The sequence below is a fragment of the Macaca mulatta genome, chromosome 13 (assembly GCF_049350105.2).
Source record: "Macaca mulatta isolate MMU2019108-1 chromosome 13, T2T-MMU8v2.0, whole genome shotgun sequence".
In the NCBI taxonomy this organism is placed as follows: Eukaryota; Metazoa; Chordata; class Mammalia; order Primates; family Cercopithecidae; genus Macaca; species Macaca mulatta.
In genome coordinates, this window is record NC_133418.1 from 81,139,301 (window position 1) to 81,158,344 (window position 19,044).

At 38.0% G+C, this 19,044-nt stretch overlaps 1 protein-coding gene across 5 annotated transcripts in view; it reads right to left on the minus strand.

Moving 5' to 3' along the window:
* Positions 1 to 19,044, minus strand: part of PLEKHH2 (pleckstrin homology, MyTH4 and FERM domain containing H2) — a 125,247-nt gene that overhangs the window by 57,938 nt on the left and 48,265 nt on the right. For all 5 annotated transcript variants that reach the window (XM_028831707.2, XM_015112245.3, XM_077959659.1 and 2 more), the window contains 11 exons: positions 18,399 to 18,548; positions 16,496 to 16,579; positions 15,776 to 15,857; positions 13,639 to 13,824; positions 10,413 to 11,374; positions 6,929 to 7,004; positions 4,576 to 4,670; positions 3,449 to 3,593; positions 872 to 1,008; positions 668 to 778; positions 422 to 508 (listed from right to left, as the gene is read on the minus strand). In XM_028831707.2, the coding sequence (XP_028687540.2) occupies positions 422 to 508; positions 668 to 778; positions 872 to 1,008; positions 3,449 to 3,593; positions 4,576 to 4,670; positions 6,929 to 7,004; positions 10,413 to 11,374; positions 13,639 to 13,824; positions 15,776 to 15,857; positions 16,496 to 16,579; positions 18,399 to 18,548 (2,115 nt within the window). The remainder of the gene's footprint in view (positions 1 to 421; positions 509 to 667; positions 779 to 871; positions 1,009 to 3,448; positions 3,594 to 4,575; positions 4,671 to 6,928; positions 7,005 to 10,412; positions 11,375 to 13,638; positions 13,825 to 15,775; positions 15,858 to 16,495; positions 16,580 to 18,398; positions 18,549 to 19,044) is intronic.

The window sequence follows — 19,044 nt, forward strand, 5'->3', positions numbered from 1 at the left end:
TTTCCCACTTAGGTGTTATGGCATCTGAAGTTCATATAAGAACTATCATTTTCAGATTCTATATTAAAATACAAACATTCTTGAATTTCATAGTACATTATATAACTAACATCTTATTGAGAATTCATTTACCAGATAACCCTTCCTTAAAATAGCTTCACAGTTTGATAGCTGAAAATACCTAGGAGATTAAATATGAAGAAAGAAGAGTATAAAGGAAGAAAGGTAAAGTGTGGTGGGAGTCACCCAATACAAACCTAACTTACATTATAGTTTTAACAAAAATCCTTGGAGTTTCACATACTTTCCAGGCATCAAAGTGAATAAAGAAACATTGAATTATCCAATCTCCTTTCCATTAGGTTGGATAATTGAGAATCGAGTTTGGCATGATACAAAAAAAAAAAAAAAAGTTAAGTACCTGAACTGTTTGTTTGTTATCTCCTCTTAAAATACTACAGGATGCACTAAGTTCAATATGGCCCTGGGGTTTTCTAATTACATCACTCTGTATCAAAGAGAAAAACAAATGGAAAGTGATTAACTTTAACAGTAAAAATAAGAAATGCTTTGTATCATTACTTGCATTATGGGAAGGAAATCAACCAGGCGTCTGATTTATAGTTTGAGGAATTAACGTTCTAAACAGAAAACATTTTTCACTTACTGGAGATTTGTAGTAAAGTAATTCACCACCTTTAAGAACAAACCACCTCCGCTTCCAAGACTTGACTTTACCACTCATTTTTAATAAATAACCAGATTTTTCCAGTGGTTCCTAATTTTTAAAAGATAGAAAAAAGCATTTTCAGTTTCCTTTTGGAGGCTCAAACTGACTCATTACTTTTTAAAAATCATATTCAATATTTACATTTTTCCCATTATCACTGAAAGATGAGCAAGTTTTTGGGAGCTTCTGCTCTGGCTGTGAGTACTCCGTGTCTGTGGAGTAAGCATCAGGAGGAATAGCATAATCACTTTCAGAAGCCACAGAGGACAGAGACACACCTAAGAGAACAAAGAAAGAAATCAAGTCAGTATTTAATACTAGGGAGGGCCAAACACCGGCTCTGAGTGTTCCTACAGAATGCAATTATTCCTAAACCATAAGCCTCCCTAGACTAGATTTATTCTCATTCCCTTGGCCATAAATAACTTTTTTTTTTTCTTTTTTTGAGACAGAGTCTCACTCTATTGCCAGGCTGGAGTGCACTGGTGCAATCTCGGCTCACTGCAACCTCCGCCTCCTGGGTTCAAGTGATTCTCCCGCCTCAGCCTCCCAAGTAGCTGGGGGTACAGGTGCGCGCCACCACACCCAGCCAATTTTTGTATTTTTAGTAGAGATGGGGTTTCACCATATTGGCCAGGATGGTCTTGATCTCTTGACCTCATGATTTGCCTGCCTTGGCCTCCCAACATGAATAACTTTTAAAGCAGAAAACAGAACTAAGGGGTAGGGACTGTCACATAAATCTCTAAGGAAGTGAAAGGAACAGGAATCATATTTTGGTATGATTACAATCACAGCTATTTTACATATAAAATATATGCAAGAGTCTACTCATGTATCTTTTATTAAAAATTAAAAATATGTGTATTTATACATTGATATATAGGCAAACAAATGTTGAATCTTAATTTATCAAGATTTTCACAATCACATTTCAAATTTCTTAACTTCTGTAATCACTTTTAAAGTAACTTCACATTTAAAAAAAACACAATTCAGTAGTATTTTTTCATTCAAGTTTCATAAACTACTAAGCAGTTTACAGATTTTTAAAATCTTTCATAAAAGAGAAGCAATAAGATTGAAAGATATAAACAATTTCTTTCACTTGCCAGCGGCTATAACATAAAATTCAATGGATCATTTATACAATAATTCATTTGCCTTTACAGAAAACGACTTGGGAGTTGCAAGCCACATTTCGTAGGTCACTACAATTGGACATTTAGAATATATTAAATAAAATCGAGGACTTCGGTAATTATTTATAAAAGTATCCAGCAATTTTTCAAAATATATATTAACATTTAAGGGGCATATTAGAACAATGTCACTCTTGTGACACTACTTTTTATTTGACTCAGACAAGTAACAGTTGCTCTATCTTTATTTTTCATAGAATAAACAAAAATTTAGACCTATAGGGACCTCACAGATTGTCATGGCTAATGCCCTAAGGAGACTAAAGCCCAGAGATTAAAGGATTTGTCCAAAGTCAAAGAGTTAGGCAGGGGCAATGTTGGAACACAAATCTCAGGCTCCCAGGACCAGGGCCAGTGTGCCAGGCACTGTCCTAGATGCTAGGGATAGAGCAAACAACAAAAATATTGGCTCTCATGGAACAGATTCTAGTGGAAGGAGACCACTGACAAACAGGCAGTAGGTGCTATGGAACAATAACAACAGCAGACTAAAGGGAATAAAAAGATCTGGCAACAGAAGAAAGACAAAGGGCTGCAATTTGAGTGATGTGGTCAGGGTGGACCTCACTGAGAAGGCAGCGTTTGCTGACGGAGGTGAGGGAGTCAGCTATACAGACATCTAGGGGAAGAACACCAGCTGGAGGAAACAGCAGTGCCAAGGTCCTGAAATGCAAGCATGCCTGTCATGTCCCAGAATAGCAAGAGGGCCAGTGAGGCTGGAGCTGAGTACACAGAAGAAAGGAGATGGGGTCAAGTACATGACCGAATCCTTATATCCATTGTGAGGAGCCACTGCAGTGTTTCCAGCAAAAGTGTGACATAACCTGATTCTGGCCATAGAGGGGCAAGTTGAGAGCAAGAAGACCAGTGGAAGCTCAAAATGTGAATCCTAGGAAGGCTGAGCAGCTCCAGTTGAAGTCGAGGGGACTGGAAGTACCCAGAGGTTCCACGGAACACAGTTTGAAAACCAACAGACACACCATGCTGCATTAAGGGCTTTTCATAAAATACAGATGTCATTTAGTGGAGGTAGATCTCTCTGTAACCGCTACCCACACACAGAATCCACTAAAAATCATAGACATATCCCAAGTAAAGCTTTGGTTGTTCTTCACTTTAACATCAGATTAATTGACAAATTTTAAGGTATATTTTCTGCCAGTTAGCAATGTAACAAATTTAGCTGAAATACGTCTATTTCACAAATTATCCAAAATGCCAAGAGAGAAACCTCATTTTGGCCAATTATCTCACTTTATTCCAACAATAAAGTGATCTCCCTCTCACAGACAATAAAAGGCTAAAAAAAAAAAAAGACTATATAATTTATTTGAAATCACAGAGAATTAAGAAGAGAATTAGGACTGTAAACATATCAGTCATAGGCTAAAGTTCTTTTCACTAGGGTCTGAAGCAAGTTCTTTAATTTAAAAAATATCCTGTTATGGAGATAAAATTCCCAATTAATATTCAGAACGATCTGGAGTTGCCTCATATGCCCGTGATTTTCCCTCACCTCGTTTCATGGCTCTGGGGCTGCCTGGCCCACTCCTACTGCGTGAGTCTGACTCTGACGTCCGGGAGCTGGATCTGGAGCTGTCTTCTTCCTCTGACCCAGATGAGTCATCCAGGAAAGGGCTGCTACTTATTTGGGTCGCCTTCTAAAGAAAAGCGGAACAACCTCCCTGTATTCATCCCTAATGTTACCACTCATCCAAGAAAAGGCTGCTAGTTATTAGGGTCGCCTCCTAAAGAAAAGCGGAACAACCTCCCTGTATCAATCTCTAAGGTTATCACTCTTTTTAGATAACAGAAAGTTTTACAGGAAGAAGTCACAGGATATGATTTTTTTTTTTTTAGATGGAGTCTTGCTCTTGTTGCCCAGGCTGGAGCGCAATGGCACGACCTTGGTTCACTGCAACCTCCGCCTCCCAGGTTCAAGCGATTCTCTTGCCTCAGCCTCCTGAGTAGCTGGGATTACAGGTGCCTGTCACGACGCCCGGCTAATTTTTATATTTTTAGTAGAGATGGGGTTTTGCCATGTTGGCCAGGCTGGTCTCGAACTCCTGACCTCGTGATGCGCCCGCCTCGGCTTCCCAAAGTGCTGGAATTACAGGTGTGAGCCACCGTGCCCGGCTAGCATATGATTTTTAAAAGGAGTTCGGGAATGTATTTTGCTGTTATCAAACTCATGTTGTTAAACCCTGAATTCTAATTAGCAATTATAAAAGATTTCTGAAAATATAAGGTTGTCAATACCTGACAATCCTTCTTTTAATTAATACTTCAAGCAAGCAAGGGGTACCCTGGCATTGATACAAAGATCTGCCTAAATTAGGAGTTTTCATTTACATTATTAATAATATGTCTCCTTTAAACAATTCATGGCCATGGGAAGGTGGGGGAATCAATTACACGGGACACAGTAAAAATTGGCTCAGACCTCTAATACTCTGATAAGTGTCTTCTCCAGACTTTTCCATTGCTTCTTTTTTATGATATGTTAATGTGAACTTGTAAAACTCTCTATAAAGGGAGAGCCTGTGTAAAATGTTAAGAATGGAACCTGGAGCTTGAATTAACAATTTCCTTGATCCAGCATGAAGAGAAGCACATGTTTTAACAATAACAATAATGAGTTACCCCCTTCAAAGTTGTATACACTGGGGTGGTCATGTTCTTGTATATCAGAGATGTATAAAGCCCTGATGTGGTATAGGAAAGGGCTGCAACAGAATCTGAAACAGAAAAACAGGAAACAACATTTTAAAAAAATCTAATTAGCACATTGGTCTTTTTCTTATGAATACAAATTAGTATAATTTCCATTTAAAGAGAAATTGGATTAATACATGATTACTAACTGTATAGTCTACTTTATAGATAATGGCATTTACAGGTTTATTTATACACTTTTTTACATGGTTCATTATTTCCTCATGTGTGCTAGTTCCCCAACTAGACTGTAAGCTCTTTGAGAGCAAGAACCATAGCTTTTATTTCCTTGGAATCTCCATGCATGCTTTGCTCAGGCTGGGCAGAACTAAGTATTGGCAACTGCTTACCAACCAATTCAGTGAGCAGTACATAGGAAGATATTCTCTGACTATTCATAAGGCTATTACCAGCATGGTATCAAAACCACTGTTCTGGTGCGGCATGGTGGCTCACACCTGTAATCCCAGGACTTTGGGAGGCCAAGGCAGTGGATCGCTTGAGCCCAGGAGTTTGAGGCCAACCTGGGCAACATGGCAAAACCCTGTTTCTACTAAAAATAAAAATTAGCCGAACATGGTGGCATACACCTGTAACTTCAGTTACTTGGGAGGCTGAGGCACAAGAATTGCTTAAACCCAGGAAGGGGAGGTTGCAGTGAGCCGAGATCATGCCACTGCACTCCAGCCTGGGCGACAGAGCGAGACTTGGTCTTGAACAAAAACAAAAACCAAAACCACTGTTCTTAAGCCTTTGTCAGGTAAATCTGATGCTGAAATATTGGAATATAATTTCCTAGCTGAGTGTAGTGGCTCACACCTGTAATCCTAGCACCATGAGAGGCTGAGGCAGGAGGATTGCTTAAGGCCAGGAGTTTGAGACCAGTCCGGGCAACACAGTGAGACCCCCATCTCCACAAAAAATCTTAAAAAGTATCAAGGCGTGGTGGCGTGCACCTGTCGTCCTAACTAACCAGGAGGCTGAGAAGGGAGGATCTCTTGAGCCCAGGAGTTCAAGGCTGTAGTGAGCTATGATCACACCACTCCACTCCCACCTGGGTGACAGAGTAAAACGCTGCCTCAAAAAAAAAAAAAAAAAAAACAATTTCCTGAATGGAAAGAACTGCAGATAGCTGAACAGGAACTGAATATCAATAGTTACCTCTAACATATGAATTAGTGGTGGAATAGGGAGGAGGTAGTAAAAATAACCACAGGGAAATTTCTTTTTATTCCAGACAGTTCTTGTTGATTGGTTTCATTTTTTATAATGAGCATGCATTGTTTCAATAAGAATTTTTTGGAAGAAATAAAGAAAGGGGAAATGTGTTTTAAATCCTGGCAAAAAAGGACATAGAAGGCTATATTTTTACCATTTTAAACAGCTGAAATGCCACAGTTTCTCTGATTTAGTCTCTCTCAGGTAAAAAAATACACATCAGAGTTGAGTGTATTTGAGTCCCTACACTAAGACGAATTTCAATTTTAAAAGACAAATCAGCAACCCTAGAAATCATTTTTTGAAAGTTTATACAACTCTTTACTCCAATGAATTTAGACATTTAGGAAGTTCTTAGCAAATGAAATAGCAATACAAATCACTTTTCTAAACTTTTCTTATTGTGAACATAAAATATACCATCTTAATCTTTTTTTTTTTTTTTTTTTTTTTTTTTTGAGACACAGTCTTGCTTTGTCGCCCAGGCTGGAGTGCAGTGGCACTATCTCTGCTCACTGCAAGCTCCACCTCCCGGGTTCATGCCATTCTCCTGCCTCAGTCTCCCGAGTAGCTGGGACTATAGGCGCCCGCCACCATGCCTGGCTAATTTTTTAGTATTTTTAGTAGAGATGGGGTTTCACTGTGTTAGCCAAGATGGTCTTGACCTCCTGATCTCATGATCTGCCTGCCTCAGCCTCCCAAAGTGCTGGGATTACAGGCATGAGCCACCATGCCTGGCCCATCTTAATCATTTTGAAGTGTACAGTTCAGTAATGTTAAGTGTATTCACACTGTTGTAAAACAGACCTATAGAACTTTTTCATTTTGCAAATCTGAAACACTATACCCAGTAAACAATAAATTCGCTTCTCCACGCACACCCTGCCCCTGGTAACCACCATTCTACTTTCTGTTTCTATGAATTTGACCCTTTAAATACCTCCTTTAGGTGGAATCATACAGTATTTCTCTTTCTGTGACTGTACCATGTATTTGTATTATACTATCCCTTAGCACAAAGTCCTCAAGGTTCATCCAGGTGGCAGCATGTGAAAGCACTTACTTTTATTAACATTCTCCATATTGAAGGCCTCAGACATTCGAATACCTGATTTGGCTACAGCATAAATTCTGCTTTCCTAGTGTAAAAGACAGAGTTTGAACAGGGTATTTAAAGCAAAAAAAAAAAAAATGATTATGTTCAATACACATGTTTTTCATTTGTTCTTCATTTAAGATTCACTAGAGTACAGCATTATTATAAAACCATCATCGGTGCCAACTAAAATATGCCATTGTGAATAGTACTGCAGAGATTTTTCTCCATCTGTTAATTATTCCATTATTTATCTTTTTCCCACATTTTTGTTTTATAAATTCTTTTGAAGATGTGAGAAAAAGTAAGAGAAAGCTTCTTCACAATCACTGACTACACATAAACACCACCTTTAATATCCTTAGCATTCTAGAATATGGTTGGCGGTGGGGAGAAAAACCATGAATGGCTATAACATTAAGCTAGAAACCACTCCCAATAATTGATTACACATAAACGCCACTTTTAATATTCTACTGTTCTGGAACATGGTTAAACAAAGAAAGGAAAAGCGTGAAGTCAGAAGTCATACACAGAGTAGCATTAAATGCTATCACCTTCCTATATCAATGTACATTTCACTCAAGTAGAAGCGATACCTAAAGTCAAACAAGAAATGAATATGAGAATTGCAATGGAATTTATATTATCTTGTTCCAAAAGTAGAATTTTGTTTTCTCTTCTCTTCTGAGAAATCTCTGAAACAGGTACTGGACAGGTTATTAGCCCTGCCCCCTTGAGAAAAGGGACCACAGGCGGTTCCTAATGCATATAGCAACATGTCCTGAATTTTGTAATGGGTCTAACTCGGACACAGTTGACCGTCCAGGAAATAGTGGGCAACTAAGGCCATCCTCTTCAGCACAGCCATTGGCCTAAGAGGTAACTGGCATGAAATCGCTGACTATCAGGGACATTTTAGATTGAAAAATGTCTGGCTGAATGAATCAGATGCAGTTTCTTTGAGCGTGAGATACACACACACACACAGACAGCAACAGAAAGACATATAACAATAAGGCAGTAAGCAGGAGACGGGAGGCAGTCTGAAGCCCTAGGAGAGTGGGGGAAAGTAGTTAGTAGTGGAATTCAAGAGAGGGGACTGGAGGCCTGGGAGGACAAGATGACTCACTGGGAACAGGGGCAATGGATGTCACTTGTTTCTGGCAGAGGTACTGCTGACTCATCACAAGTTGTCCCTCTAGAGTGACTGTTGTAATTTGCATGGTATTCTAGTTCAATAAGGATAGGCTATGCCTTAAAATAAACTCTTAGAAATTCTTAAAACAAACATATTTATTGAGGTAACTAGAATACATCTCTTTTCCTTGAAACCTGAAAATACCTAACAAACACAGAAATAAAATCTTAGACTTGGCCAGTCTGCTGGAAGGCTTTTGAAAAGCAATACTACTTTTTCAGGACTGAATAGTTTCAGGAGAGTAAGAGAAGACAAAGTGGGAAAAAAAAAAAAAAAAAGTAGTAGAATGGGTTGCCAAATAAAATGAACTTAAAAGCCTAATCTAAATCTCTGAAAATCTCAACATCATAAGATAGGCAAGATTTCAATTTCTCACTGCCTAAAGTATAACATAATTGGAATTCCAGAGATTCACATGACATTAACTTCCCCTTTCCTGTGCTATCCAAAATTTAGTAATAAACTACAGAAGGTTTCATGTGGATATTGAAATAAAATGTCCTCTTGAAAGCAAATAAGAACACATATATCTTAAGGTCTGAATTTATATTAGAAAAACATGTCTGCCCTAATTTGCTTAAAACTGCATCAGTCACAAAATTAAAAAATATAATAATAAAAGAACATGACACCAAAAACCAAAAAAGTCTTGCAACCCAGATGTTTCTCTGGAGGTCAAAGTTTAGGTCAAAGGTTAAACTATGCCAGTATGTGAAGAAAAACTTAAATCTATAAAACAGATGATTTCAGGCCAGGTGCAGTGGCTCACGCCTGTAATCCCATTATTTGGGAGGCTAAGGTGGGTGGATCGCCTGGAGTCAGGAGTTCAAGACCAGCCTGGCCAACATGGTGAAACCCCATCTCTACTAAAAATACAAAAAAATCAGCCGGGTGTGGTGGCAAACACCTGTAGTTCCAGCTACTTGGGAGGCTAAGGCAGGAGAATTGCCTGAACCCGGGAGGCAGAGGTTGCAGTGAGCTGAGATGGTGCCATTGCACTCCAGCCTGTGAGACAAGAGTGAAACTCCACCTCAAAAATAAATAAATAAATAAATAAAAATTAAAATTAAAATTAAACAGATCATTTCATTTTATTTCAAATATAGGATTTTTTTTTTTTTTTTTTTTTTTTTAGTCTAACAATGTTATCCTACTAATAGTCAATGTTTCAATGGAAGAAGATTTAATCTATACTAGGTCTGTAGAAAGATGCTTTGGAAACCAATGGCTATATAAGCTCAAAAAGGAAATTAAATTTATCTTAAAGCCAATCAGATAAATGACTAAGTTCAAAAACTGATGACTAACAAGAGTATCCTGGTTCAGAATTCACCCAAAATATCACAGTTAGGGGGAACCCTTCTTTCCTACCCCCAACGCTTTCTTCCACATGGAGGAACCTCCAGTAATTGAACACTGCTGATCCCTCTCTACCTATTCACTTTCCCCTCCCCAAGAGGAAGAGTGGCTTAATGTGATTGGTAAGCTGAGAAGGAGAAACTGGGCACGCAGAGCCTGGCAGCTTCCTCTCCCCTTTCTCTTGAGAAATAGCTGCCTGCAGAAAACAACCATCTGTTCTGTTTTTCAAGGTGGTAAGTTTTAGAGGGACACGGCTTCACTGGCAGAATCCTGTGGTGGTCCAGGGCTTCCTGGGAATGGGTGAATCTTTGGTTCAGTATTAGAAAGCTCATTTGCCCACTAATTCTCTAAAATTAGTTTTATCAGTAAATAAGGTAATATCTTGATCTCCCATCTGTCTTGTCATTATCTTATTTCTTAATTGATTCAGAACTCAGTGAGGGAAGAGAAGAAATTGTAGTCTAAAAACTGGAAAATGTCAGAACAAAGCTGGATTTGAAAGGAAACAAGAAAAGACAAAGTAAAACTTGAAAATGAGTATGGACACTTTGGGAGGCCAAGGCAGGAGAAACACTTGAGGTCAGGAGGTCAAGATCAGCCTGACCAACATGGCAAAACCCTGACTTTACTAAAAATACAAAAACTAGCCAGGCGTGGTAGCACATGCCTGTAGTCTCAGCTACTCAGGAGGCTGAGGCAGGAGAATCACTTGAACCCGGGAGGTGGAGGTTGCAGTGAGCTGAGATTGCGCCACTGCACTCCAGCTTGGGCAACAGAGCGAGACTCCTTCTCAAAAAAAAAAAAAAAAAAAAAAAGAAAGAAAGAAAGAAAGAAAAATGAGTGTTGAGAAAAAAACTACTGTGTATGTGCTACGTGCAGCGATATAATTACCCAAGAAGGAAAACGGTGCAGGGGAGGAGTTGGAGGTTTGCTGCACGCCGCCTTCTTTGCTGAGTCACAGTTTTCCTGGTCATCTGAATTTGGAGAGTCCAAGAAGTCATAGGAAAATAATCCATCATCACAACTCGTGTCCATATTCTCTAAAACTTCTGCACTGTCACCATCAACTAGATCAAGATCAGTTTCCTGAGGTCTCAGTGGTCGTATCATGCTTATAGCATTTCTATTTGTACCACACATCCTGTCGGAGCTTAACTGTGGCTGGCTTAAGTGCCTTTTGGCGAGTGCTACACTTATACTGAAAACATTAGGAATCCTTAACTTTGGGGGTGGCAGGTGTGATGAAGGCACTAATTGTGTTCCTTTTCCAGAGAGTGAGTTAGGATGCTTTGGCATTAAAGCTGGGGTCAAAATAGGGCTTGGGGTGTTGGCCTCACTCGATGAAGATGAATAATCAAGTCTCTGAGATTGAAATTTTTTATTCAGTTCATCCGAGGAACTATCTTGCTCCTTTTTACTCGATTCAGAATTTCCCTTTCCGAGAGGACTATTTAGAGCTTTCCACTGTGCCTCCTGCTGCCAAGAATATAGCTTCTTGTGTTCTGGTCTCTTTATGCCAAAAGTCTCTTCCTCAAATATAGAGCTGCTGTCATCAGATGCTGTCAGATACATTTCACTCCCCATCCTGCTACACTGGACCCCTTCCTCAGATGTGTGACTAGAGAGGGTGGATGTACATCTGGACTTGGATCTTCCTTTGTTCCCGTCTTCCTCATCAGAACTCCAGTCACTCACTGGAGCCCCAGAATTCTGGGAGACACCACCCTCTGTGGCAAAGCTTGTTCTTGTTTTCCGATTCTGTTCCGAGCCACAAGGGGTTGGATGCAATGTTCTCTGGCCTCTGTTGTTTTCTAGAACTTGGTTATCAACAGACTTTTCTGGAATTTCCATTTCTAGAAAAGGATACATCATATCAGCATGCTGCCTTTAAGAATATAATATTTCTGTACATTTAGCTTTATGTAGAAACACTGTAGAAATTGACACTGTAGAAATTAGCTGGGTGCAGTGGTGTGTACCTGTAGCACAGGTACTACACCACTGAGGCTGAGGCAGGATGATTGCTTGAGCCCAGGAGCTGAAGGCTGCAGTGAACTATGATCAGCCACTGCACTCCAGCCTGGGTGACAGAGCAAGACCCTGCCTCTACTTTTTTATTAAAGGAATAAACCAAAAATTTCATATAAATCATTTACATTATCCTGTGTTAGTCTTACATCTTTTTTAAACATAAGTTTTTGAAAACTATAAGCTTTATATAAAACTCAGAACCCTAACATGTCAATATAATAGTTTCCAAATTGGTTTTTACAAAAAAAAAACATGTTGGGGGAAAAAAAACTGAGAGAGTCTAAAGAGAGATAATACAAGAAGCAAAATGTGAAACAGGGCAACTTTGACTATCAAAGAAAGCAATCACCAAAAAAATGAATAGCATGAATTCTATTTTAGAAGCAAAGAAAATGACACCTCCTTTCAACTAAATATTTAAATTATAATAAAGTAAATTTAAGCATAATAAATACAAAGCTATAGTTTAAGAAACAAACCTTGCACCAAACTTTGGTACACTGAGATATGTAAAATCGTGAAGAAAATTAAACACAGAAAAGCCTTCCTTGCTCTACTTTTGGTTTAATCGTAACTACAAAATGTGTTTTTATAATAAGAATAACACTTTTTAAAAATATCTTTAGATACGGCTTATTTTTATGTATAACATAATTAACAGAATGAACCATTGACTTCATAAACAAGGAATTAAACTTTTAGACTGAAGTGTAGAAAAGAAACTGAAAACATGAAAACATAGACAGGACCTTCATAATTAAGGAACTAGAGGCTGAACAAATAAACTCTAAAATTTGGTATTAGGCAGTTTGTTAAATCTGCAAATGAGCAAGAGCATCAGCACAGGCAACCTCAGCTGTACTTGACTGTTAGAAAAAGGGAAGGAAATGAAAATGGCTTCTCCAAAGGAGGAAAAAAGGTGCAAGTAGGCCGGGTGCAGTGGCTCACACCTGTAAATCCAGCACTTTGGGAGGCCAGGACTGGCAGACTGCTTGAGCCCAGGAGTTCAAGGCCAGCCTGGGTAATATGGTGAAACCCCATCTCTACAAAAAATACAAAAATTAACTGGGCATGGTGGCATGTGTCTATAGTCCCGGCTACTAGGGATGCTGAGGTGGGAGGATCGCTTGAGTCCGGGAGGTCAAGGCTGCAGTGAGCTGTGATCATGCCACTACACTCCAGCCTGGGAGACACAGTGAGATCCTGTCTAAAAAAAAAAAAAGAGAGACAGAAGAGAAGAGCAAAGTAAGTAATGGCATGAAAGCAAGGAGCAAAGGAGCCTTCTGATTGGAAAATATATCATTTTCAGAATTTCATAACCAAGCATAGACACAACTTTTACCATTATACTTTTTCTCTTCTGGGGGAAGGAACTTGGAGTTGAAAGTAGAGAGGATGAAAACTCAGGTCTCTCTAAAATATCTGGGGAAAGTCAACAAAAGAGATTGTGCTAGAGGTGGCAAAGCCAACAGCTGCAACGAAGCAAAATTTAGAGAGATTTTTTTTCTTTTTTTTTTTGGTAGAAGTGCTTCAAGACGAAAAGAAGAAGAGTAGAAATCTGTATACAGGACCAGGGTTTAAATATCTAGGAAAACATTTTCTTCTTTGAAGGATTAAAGGAAAACCAAAGCAGTTATTAATTTATCCTCTAGGGTTTTTTCTTTATAAGTTTGCTACGCCAATGTTTAATTTCATGTGTAATATTAGGTAATGTTTTATATTTTAAATAAATAATGAATAGGAAATTCACAGTTCTAATCTGAAACTCTGCTAAAACAAGTACAGCATCTTGTAGGCGGGACTGTAAACTTTTTAATTTTAAATACCCCCTTCCACCTACAGCAGGAAATAAATATTAAGAAGGAAAAATCAGTTTCTCCTACGCGTCACTGGCAAAGGCTCTCAGAAAACACAAAGTAATTAGATACACAAAGTTAAATGCTGTATTTCTCTTTAGAAACATTCTGATAAAATATCAAATTGTCAGAAAAAAATAAGGAAAATTAAGCTGTATTTGGATTAATCTTAGCAAATGATTTTTCCTTTTTAAAAAATGCCACAATCAATTCCTGTAGTCCATAAATACCTTCCATGTCTTTTCCTTCAGTGAACTCAGGTTCTTTCGATGATATCTTGCTCATTTCCTCAGATTTTACTACTTGAGGAGGACTCCTTGCTCGAGATAAAAAGCACCCAAAGGTCAAACTGCTCAGGCGCTGGCCTTCCGAAAGCTTTAGTGTAGAGACAGTGGACGACTTCTTTCCTTGAACTTCTACAACGTCATTAATCAAAATTAAGATTTGAATTTTTTATGAAAGTTTGTTACACATAGAACCAAGGCATATAAAAACTTGAACAAATCACTCTTTCTGCCAGAAAAAAAGCCTAAAGGTCATCTTTACTGATGTACAATAACATGGAACCTTCAATGACAAGTATCACATCCCAATGTTTAAATTCTGTTTTATATATTTTGAATGTTCAAAATATTTTTAACTGAAGAAAGAAAAATATCTAATCCCTTTAAGAGTAGTTAGTTCTAAGCAACAACAAAACACAAACAGATTATAAATAACTAGAGAGCTCTAGCTTCCTGCAGAGTCAAGTATTGACAAATACCAGTTCAGTGTTGGTAAAATGTGCACAGTATGCCACTGTGAAGAAAAAGAAACTGAGGACCTGGTTGCTGAAACAACCAAAGGAACCTTGGATCATCCTTGGGGCAAACCAACCCATGATAACTGTAATGACTTCTGCTTATCTTAGTTTTCAGTCATGAGAAAAAAGCAGATGGGGAGGTTTGGTCTATGGTAACCACAATATAAAGAGCTTTAATCACTTCTTTGGAGAAAAAAATAAAAGAGGAGATGGGTAAAGAATTTAGATAGCTAGTGAAGTGATTAGGTCAGCACCTAATCACGAATTTAATTCATCTCTTGGACTTTATTATTATTTATTTATTTTTGAGACAGGGTCTCTCTTTGTTGCTCAGGCTGGAGTACAGTGACATGATCATGGCTTACTGCAGCCCCAAACTCCCGGGCTCAAGCAATCTTCCCACCTCACCTCCCGAACAAGCCCCCACATAGCTGAGAGTATAGGTGTGTGCCACCATGGCCAGCTAATTAAAAAAATTTTTTTGTAGCAATGGGGTCTCACTATATTGCCCAGGCTGGTCTCAAATTCCTGGCCTCAAGCAGTCCTCTCACCTTGGCCTCCCAAAATGCTGGGATTACAGGAGTGAACCACTGCACCCAGCCCAGTGACCCAGTCAAAAGTTAGAAATAATTTTGGAGATACATGTTTTTTAAAATAGACCAATCTCACCACTGATATTCTTGAGTTTATCAGCAGATTATCAATTGATTCTCCCAACTGACTGGATTCAAACCCTCATCTAGAAGATCCATATGGGGAAAGGATTAGAACACTGGTGATCCATGAACGAACTGAGTTGTGACATTTGCATGCAAGTAACCACCAGCTCAGGCATCTAAGAACACACAGAAGTGCCTCAGAGCTGCCCTCAAATAATGCCAAGTTCAGTAATGTGTTCGGCATGTGTGATGCCAAGAAGCCTCCTCCAAAGTCTTCAATGCAGCTACAAATGTATATTTGTGACTCTCCTAATCCCCATTAAAAGGTCTATTCTCTAAGGTCAAAATTCAAGTCTTCTTGAACTTTTGGAGTACATGTCTCTCTGATACGACTACCTCTAACTCACTATCTTGTCTGGTAAAGTCCCCTATATTCTTTCAAGAAAACAGGGATATGTAGCACTACATCACTTAGAAGGAGCAAAATGTCCTCACCATTAGAGATTAGTACCCATCATCCATGATGTCTGACCTCCCAGGCTAATGTCACTATACAGTACTTTTAGCAAGGCGGACTCTCCGGAACTTAGTGTGCTTCTAAAAAGCGTAGCGATGGAAGGCCTTTTAGAATAGAGAGGGGCGAAATTAGTATTTGGTCATGTTTTTCTGATCTGTGTAGTGACCACTTTGGTAGACATCATCAATTCCATCTCTTTTTTGCCTTCCGCTTTCAGGCCCAACATTCGCTTGGGTGCAGGAGTTCTGGTTTGTTTAGAAATTCTCTTTCATTTTATGACAACAGCTTCTTGGATGATATCCATAATTGCATCTTTAAAACATCAAAAAAAGTAAAAGCCTATATAGTCAAATAAATCCAACTAAGCTATCTTAGTAAAGTATTTGTACCTTGTAGTTTCGACTGCATTGTTCTTATCTCTTCAGTTTGGTTTTGGTTGATCAAACGAAGATTCTGATTCTCCAGTTCCAGCTAAAAGAACATAATGGTATTCTTTTCACAAAGAGATAACATTATAAAAATGTACTAATAAATTATAATATTAGAAAATGTTAATATTTAGTTTCTCTACATGTGTAAGCAAAATACAAAGGAAATGATAAACAAATATCAGATTAATTTATCAGAATAGGCTATCAACCTAGATAATTATGGTATCAATATTTACATTTTTCAGAACTAAGAGTTTTAAATGTTTTCACCCCTTATGCCTTTTCCACTGTAAAATTGTTTTAAAGGAAACAATTTCAGCTTTAAACTGCCATAAAAATGAAAATGTGTGCTTCTCAGCTACCAAATACATTAATTTTATGAGATATAGACATATGTCCTATTATTATTTGAAATTAATCAGAACTAAAATTAACTTATCAGAATAAAGTTATTTACAGTTTATTATACATCATCATGAGTCTATTAATATGTTTAATTTTAAAAATACACTGGATATTAAAACAAAAGCTACCTATATCTCAAGTTTATCAAAAGACAACAGTATCACCAACCGATCAAAATTTTTTGTTTTACTCAGAGTAATCATATATTCTGATGATGTATCAATTCAAAAGAAGTAAAAGGTAAAGAAAAGGAAAACATATAGCAATAAATACCTCATTTAATTTAACTGTTACCCACTCTTTGATCTTAGCTGCTTTCTCTTCTATTATTTTAGCTTCTTGTATTCTTATTTGTTTCTGAAATAACAATAGCAATTTGTTTAGTTCAAACATAAATGCAATGGTCTGGAAATGTTATACCATAAATATACAAGGCAAATCCACTTAAAACTTGTTTCCAAGTTACTATATCTACTTTCAAATTACCAAATAAATTTTTAAAAGAAAAAATTATTCAGTAGATACAAAAAGAAACCACAAAGCCATATGCACGTATTACTAGTTTTAGCAACCGCTATTCTCTTTCTCTGAAAGATCATACACTGAAGTCAATCCACTGAATTTATCAACAAAATAAGCCATTTTCTGGAAATGTTCTAGGATTTAGAGCAGTAACACAGGGGTCAACCACGTTGGGGAGAAGAGAATAAGACTCTCCTTAGGGGCATGGCTTTTTTTTCCCCCTCAAATACTAGCTTTCAAAGATCCAAGAAAAATAAACATAGTGAAATTCTAGCTCTCATTTACCAGCCTTAAAATCTGGCTATGGTCACAAAACTACTGAGAATGTGACTACCAAATAAATCACAATAGGCAGGGTCTAGGGGTGGTAGAAAGCTGAAAACCACTGACCTAAAGAAACACTGGTCTTTATCAAGAAATGGGAAAAAAAAATGCTGAAAATAAACAACACATTTAACAAAACGATTTCATAGTGGTCATATTTAAATGATGTTAAGTGACCATTAAGTACATAACCCCAAAGCAATTTTTTCCTAATACATTATTATTATTATTATTATTATTATTATTATTTATTATTTTTTTTTTTTTGAGACGGAGTCTCACTCTCTTGCCCAGGCTGGAGTGCAGTGGCTTGACCTCGGCTCACTGCAAGTTCCGCCTCCCAGGTTCACGCCATTCTCCTGCCTCAGTCTCCCAAATAGCTGGGACTACAGGTGCCCGCCACCACGCCTGGTTAATTTTTTGTATTTTTAGTAGAGACGGGGTTTCACCGTGTTAGCCAGGATGGTCTTGATCTCCTGACCTCATGATCCGCCCACCTCGGCCTCCCAAAGTGCTGGGATTACAGGCATGAGTAGTACATTTTTTAAACTAGATTACTTGATTCCAATAAAGTGGTTCAAAAATGGTATACACGTTTCTAAGCAGAAGGATTGGCATCAAATATAAATATTTAAAATGTAATGTTCTATGAACATTTCCAACACTAACAGTCTGAAGCAAAGATTGGTTGCAAACAATTTACAGACATACCTGCTGATAACCAGATGCTCCCAACTTAAATATTACATTTAAACTCTAACTTTTGGCCGGGCATGGTGGCTGGCGCCTATAATCCCAGCAGGTTGGGAGGCTGAGGTGGGCGGATCACCTGAGGTCAGGAGTTCAAGACCAGACTAGCCAACATGGCAAAACCCTGTCTCTATTGAAAAACAAAATACAAAAATTAGCTGGGCATTGTGGTGTATGCCCGTAGACCCAGCTACTCGGGAGGCTGAGGCACAAGAATCGCTTGAACCTGGCGGCGGGGGGGTTGCGGAGGTTGCAGTGAGCTGAGATCGAGCCGCTGCACTCCAGCTTGGTTGACAGAGCGAGACTCTATCTGAAATAAATAAATAAACTCAAATGTTTGAATATTAAGGAGCATTCTCACATCCAAAAAGTGTTAGATCTTGCCTGGAATCACTCTGAACTTAAAGGAATGCCATTTTACTTGCACCTTTCACCAATAAATGTGATGCAATCCTATGAGTTGACCGAATAAGCAAGATTCCTCCCCAAATATAGAAATTTAGGCTCTCTCTTTTTAATCTTTGTGATTATGCACAAATGAGTGCACACACTTACAACTCTTTATCAAATTCTTCCTAACCTGCTCTTCAAGTTGCAATTCCAAGTTTTGAATGATGTCATCTTTTTCCTGTATTAGCGACTCCAGATCTTGGCATTTATTATATAATCTTGTCTCTGATTCACTGGTTTGAATATTAGCTGCTTTTAATTTATCTTCCATAACTTGTACCTAAATTCAAAGGATAAAATATTAAAATTGTGTGTGTACTTAGGTTATCACAGTATTAAACCTAGAATTTTACCTTAATATTATGTAGATTCCTAAAAGACTTCAAAAAGGAAAACATTAAACAGCAAGGTTTAATGTGTTTAATGATTATAAAGTCTGAAGCCTATTTCACCAAGTGGTGTTACCTTTGAGGTACATACAAACATAAGAAATTCTCAGAATATTGCTATCATATAAAGTAATGTACATGTTTCCTAGAGCAATGACAATAAGCAAAGTGTTATATGAGTATAGAAACAGAAAGTTTCCAGCCCTCATTTTTTCATATTTTAAACAAAGTATAAATTAAGAAAGATTAGTGGTGAGATGAGACCCAGACTGGATGGCCTGGTATAATAATGTATTATGGGAAAAAACTTGAACTTAGGTGAAAAAGAAGCATATACACTATGGAAAGGGGCGTGGGGGAAGAAGCTTAAAGCCCCAAATGATGGAA